Source organism: Prionailurus viverrinus, chromosome C2, assembly GCF_022837055.1.
Source record: "Prionailurus viverrinus isolate Anna chromosome C2, UM_Priviv_1.0, whole genome shotgun sequence".
NCBI classification, from domain to species: domain Eukaryota; kingdom Metazoa; phylum Chordata; class Mammalia; order Carnivora; family Felidae; genus Prionailurus; species Prionailurus viverrinus.
This window is the reverse complement of record NC_062569.1, coordinates 43,739,405-43,745,404: the sequence shown is the minus strand read 5'-3', so window position 1 is coordinate 43,745,404 and position 6,000 is coordinate 43,739,405. Positions and strand designations below refer to the sequence as shown.

Here is a 6,000-nt window from a genome sequence, read left to right as displayed (position 1 = left end):
ATGAAGACACCGGTTCCAGTACTAACTGTCCTGAAAGATTATCAAATATGTTCAGAGACTGATAATGATTTGATGTTATAATATTTTCCAAAATATGAATACTCAATATGGACATAAAATGCGGGTTGACGGATTAAATACATCTGATCTCACTTTCCTCCATCAATCACACCCATCACCATCACTGGAGAACACAATATTTAAATATTTCTAGATATCTAGAAACCAATTCCAGTGTCAAGTGTTACACTGGTTTTTAAAACACTGACCAATTCTAAAACTCATGAAAAACTACTTGATACGTTTTTTTCAAGGGGAATGGGAATCCTTTATTTAGACAACCAGGATATGGCAAGAAGTCTTTATTTTCATACAGGGTGCCACTGCAGGTAACCATCAGAGAACACATGGCTGTTTACAGATACAGAGAACTGAACAAAAGCGTTTTCGCATGCTGTAAACTGTACATAGAAAACTGGTGAACAACTTCAGACACTGAAATTAGGAAATAAAATGGGTTAACACCATCTGTTGATAGGTTTATGAATCCCTCAGCAGTGTTCTAGGCTGTCTTTACCTGTAAGCACAATTACAATCGCTCTGGTGGCCTCTGGGCAATTCTAAATTGTGGGTCTAGTCAAAGGTATAACAAGCAAGCACGAGAGAGATACCCTGTCCCATTCTGAAGAGAGGCGGATTTAGAGCCTGTCTTGGCACGTTTCTAGAGTCGATACAGCCAATTTAATAGCTTGAGTTTCCCTTACCACATAGGTCAGCAAAATCAAGAATCTCTGACCGTCTGTGAATAAGCCTAGGGTTAAAAAGCAGAACACTGTCCACACATAACAGAACTGCTACTTCACAACTTTTGCCCAGTTCTCACCTGTTGTCCTGCAAAATCCCCTCATCTGATGAATTTTAATTTTAGCAAAGCTTCTAGCAACTGTAACAGACCTTGCTTAACCCAGCTCTAGATACTAAGCATCCGAAACAAGTGCCTGTGAAATGGATGTGTCCATGGGAAAATGGCAGCGTTTCTACTGGAGGTAAGTATCAAGTTTCCTCTTGATGTTGTCAAAGGAATCTGCTCCCATGTAATCGGCCTGGCCCTGTTCCCACCGCTCCTTCCGTTCTTCTGAGGACACAAAAGGCTGTGCTGTAGCTGGGATCTCCCCGAGGGACAGATGTGATACGGCTCCCGAGACACCTTCCTAAAAAGGAGAGCATAATCAGACTCCTTGAGAGCTGAAAAACAGACTGTTTTAAAAGAACGCAGGAAGTTGCAGAAGGTGAGAAAAGCCAGGATGAATTATCATGCAAAGTAGCAAAAACTGAAAAGTATTACATGAAACAAACAAACAAAAAAGACACAGGAATACAAGGGTCATATGATTTTTTTCCTAACGAAATGAAGACTTCTGGACTCAGTGAAAACATTGGGAGAACAAAGTAATTAGGGTTAATGTTTAAGTTCTGCATACCTTTCTACAGAAGCCACAAGAGAAAGCCAGTGTATAGACCAAGTCTGAAAGCTGCAAACAGTTCATTAGAAAGTGTAAGATGGATGGACAAGGGAACACAAGTCTCACGATAAATTCTCGATCTGTGTGGGCTCTGAAAGGTTGAGAACTTAAACAAAATGATACCTCAGAGTCTAAGCTTCACAAAGGACCTAACCAGAGAGCCGCACCACATACACAAGTTGTCAGGTTAGAAACGTGAGAGCTTAATTGTTTGAGACAATGCACCAAACGTCTCTGCTTGTGGAAGCTTATTATCAAGAAGCATCTCATTTTATAGCATGTGTGAATTTAATTTGCTTAATCTGGATCAACTGTTTCCATTCCCATCGCTTTTCCTTGGTTCCTAATTCTCAGTCCTTGGGTTGTGGAAGCAACAGGGTAAATGTGCAGGAAATGGAGCAAACCTACTCTACGTTAAATTAGGTTCTCATGACTTACACAAAGGCAATTAACTTCAAGTGCACAATAAAAGGATATCAAAGCTATTCTTCAAAAAGCTCTGAGGTGAGAAGGTACTAGAACTAGCAGAGAAAAAGGAAGGCGAATGAAACCATACAGGTACTGCTCTATAACGGAGGAAATGGTAGAACGAAATTTTTGATTACTGGTTTTTGTTGCTATACATATGTAAGTGTGTATGTGTGTGTTTATATATACTGGAACTCTAAGGCATCTGGGCAGATTCCAGGAGATTATTTTGTAGCTGAAGCAACATTAAGTCCTTACCCTAGATTAGCCCTGCCTTTGCTTCCACTTGCAACAGGAATGATACAGGGAGTTTCTTCCAGAATTCTCTACTTCATGATATTTGTCAGAAGGTAACAGTCTTGCAGACCTAGATTTGAGTCCCAGTTCTGCTTTTGATGAGTATATTATATAACTAACAGAGGTTATTTAACTTCTTTAGGCCTCAGTTAATGTTAATATACAAAAAGAACATAGTAACAATAATACTGGATAGAGTAGCTGTCAGGGTTCTGTAATAATAGCTAACTTTGTTTAAGCACTAAGTGCCAGGCAACATTCCAAGTACTGTGCCAATATTATTTCATAGTCCGTAGAAAGCAATTAGGGTAAGAATGTTAGTGTTATTTATTTTTCCCTTTCTCCATTTTACATATTGGTACAAGTGCTAATAAGTAAAATGGCTAAAATCTCTACTATGGCAAATAAAAGGATCTCTTACAACTTTTAGCCTCTTATAATTATACCAAGGTAATTAACTGATTAGTTAGACTGGATTATCATTCACTCATTCAATTCTATTCTTTATATCTTAATATGTAGCATAAAAGTATAATTTCTCCTCCTCTTCCCATTTTTCCAAAAGAATAAACCTCACAGGAAGACTTTTAAAGTCAGAAGAGTCTAAGCAGTTTGGTGTTTTAAATGTTAATGTCATCTTCCTCTTACAAGATTTTTTTCAAGATCCTACGTAACCATAAGAGCACAAACACAGCAAACCAAAATAATCCTAGAAAAGTATCCGTTGTTTCATGTTCATGTTATTGTAATGTTCACTGAAAAATACATTCTTCTAAGCAGATGGCAAAAATAAAATACAGATATTTAAATGTTTGCAGTTTCTTTGAAAAAGTGTCCATTCATCTAAAGCATGAAACAGGGCACTACCTAAACCTTAGGAATAACCTCAGAACCTTAGGACAATGAGCTAAGAATTCTGTAGATATTAGATACACACACACACACACACACACACACACACACACATATATATACACCTCTAAAACCCTTTCTTATGCTCTCAGATCTAATCGAAATTTGCCACAAAATCTACTACTTTAATCTTTGCTGGCACTATTTCTCCCCTCTAAGATGGACAATTTTCTACAAACATCTTTTTATTTATGTATTTATTTATTTAAATTTAAATTCAAATTAGTTAACATACAGGGTAGTACTGGTTTCAGGAATAGAACCCAGTGATTCATCACTTACACATAACACCCAGTGCTCATTCCCACAAGTGCCCTCCTTCACGCCCATCACCCATTTAGCCTATCCTGCCACTCATCTCCCTTCCAGCAACTCTCAGTTTGTTCTCTGTATTTAAGAGTCTCTTATGGTAAAATACCACTAAATACTCTACCTCTACCAGTCTATCACGTTAAAAAAAAATACAGCATTAAATTACCGGAAAGGGTAAAACAGAACCTACCACATTTAGGTACGAGTGGGGATCTTTGACAAGGCCAAACTGTTGAAGCAGAGGTAAAACGTTGGTGGTGAAGATGTCCCACCACAGGTTGAGAAACTCTGGATGAGTCATGGTGGGATCATGGGACTCGCTTTTGACACTTTTTGTTTTAGGATCATAAGTATAATTCCACGGTTTGATTCGCCCCAGGAAATGCACAACTTTGGCATTTGCACCAAATCTGCCAAGGGAACACAAGTTGAAGCCATTAGTGGATTCCGAGCACTGACGAAAAGATAAATAGCACTCTGTTCTGTAGCCTGAACAGTGCACCTTCCATCTTGCAGTAGTGGTTGGTTGGAAAAGATATGAAGCTCACAAATTTTTATACATGCTTTTTAAATCATTCAATTGTATGTTAAATATACACAAAAATCCCAAAGTAGTGGTGGATCAGTGCAACAACTAACACACCAATCCACTGCAGGAAAGGTACAACACGTGGAAAGCCATTTGGTATTACCTTGTAACATCGAAAATGCTCACGCCTCTGGCCTGGAAGCTCAGCTCCTAGGCACACATCCTAAAGAAGCTCTTAAACATGTGCAACAGGAGACATACTCAAAATGTTCACGGCAGCAGCACTGTTTGAAGCAGTCATCACTGGATACAACCCAAGTGACCGTATCTTACTGGGCTAAGATTGTTCAGCAAGTGTTCACTCCGTTTCCCAATCTCCACAGGAGGAATGAGATTCCTGCCTCACTGATAAATTGGGCATGCTCACAGCACTTGCCTTTGGCCCATGAAATGTGGGCAGAAGTGACACTGCCTTTTAAAAACAGTCCCTGCTTGTTTCTGTTCCTTCTCTCTGAGAAGCTGTGACCTCTTCCAGCAGAAGAGTGGATGAGACCCATGGAGCAGATCTGGATCAAACCTGTGGCCTGGTTCCAACCCCTGCTGAGATGATCAGAGCTGCCTCAGCCTACCCACCAACATATGAGCAAGAAATACATACTGTTGAATGTCACTGAGATTTTATGATTACTTGTCCATTTTATCTTTTTTTTTTTTTTTAAATGTTCATTTATTTTTGAGAGAGACACAGTGTGAGGGGGGAGGGGGAGAGAGGAAGGGGGAGAGAGGGAGGGAGAGAGGGAGGGAGGGAGGGAGGGAGGGAGGGAGGGAGGGAGATACAGAATCTGAAGCAGGCTCTAGGCTCCGAGTGGTCAGCATGCGGTCAGCACAGAGCCCGACACGGGGCTCGAACCCATGAACTGCAAAGATCATGACCTGAGCCAAAGTCAGACGCTTAACCAACTGATCCATCCCATTTAATCTTTTTAAAGGATAACTTATGGTGTATTCAGATCATGGGATGTAATACAGCAGTCAAAATAAACAAATTGTAGCTATACATATCATGTAGCAAATGGATAATTTTTTTATATTACAACAGCAAGTTTAATTAACATCCATAACTGTACATAGTTACATTTTTTTCTTGTGATGTGATGTAAGATTTACTCTCAGCAACTTTCAAATATGCAATACAGTACTGTTAACTACAGTCATCATGATGTACATCACATCCCCAGGTCTTTTTATTTGATAACTAGAAATTTGTATCTTTTCACCACCTTCACCCATTTTGCTCCCTCCCTACCCTCTGCTTCTTGCAGCCACCAATTTTTTTCTTTGTATTTATGAGTTTGTCTATTTGTTTTTAGATTTCACATATAAGTGAGATTTTAGAGTACTTGTCTTTCTCTGCCTTCACTCAGCATAATGCCCTTACACTCCATCTGTGTTGCCGCAAATGGCAGGACTTCCTTCTTTTTATAGCTGAATAATATTCCATCTTACATGTACATATACATTTTCTTTATACATTCATCCATCAATGAACACTTGTCTTAGCTATTGTCATTAATGCTGCAGTGAACATGGGGTGTGAAAATGGATGAATTTTAAAAATATGCTGAAAAATTCAAATTCAAATAGAAATACGTGCACAGGAATCCACTCCCATAGTGCAAAGCAAAGTACTGCTTAAAGAGTAGAAACCTGATCAACATATAAGTGTCATGATGTTGGTTACCTCTGGGGGAAAGGGGAGCATGATGGGAAACAGACACACAGGGGCTTCTGAGGTACTGGTTGTGTTCTATTTTTTAACTTGCATTTAAAAAAACATTTTTTATATATACCCTTTTGTGTATGCACTGCATCTCACAATAGTATCCTAAAAAGACTAAGAGTTAAGAGTGGTCCTATTCTGGCTGGGAGGAAATCTGTGTATATAAAACCAAATAATAA

At 39.0% G+C, this 6,000-nt stretch overlaps 1 protein-coding gene across 2 annotated transcripts in view; it reads right to left on the bottom strand.

Annotated features, from left to right (window-relative positions):
* Window positions 1–347: 347 nt before the first annotated feature.
* Window positions 348–6,000, bottom strand: part of GYG1 (glycogenin 1) — a 75,679-nt gene continuing 70,026 nt past the window's right edge. For both annotated transcript variants that reach the window (XM_047875590.1, XM_047875592.1), the window contains exons 6-7: window positions 3,703–3,922; window positions 348–1,211 (exon numbers count right to left, since the gene is read on the bottom strand). In XM_047875590.1, the coding sequence (XP_047731546.1) occupies window positions 1,038–1,211; window positions 3,703–3,922 (394 nt within the window). In that variant the 3' untranslated portion in view covers window positions 348–1,037. The remainder of the gene's footprint in view (window positions 1,212–3,702; window positions 3,923–6,000) is intronic.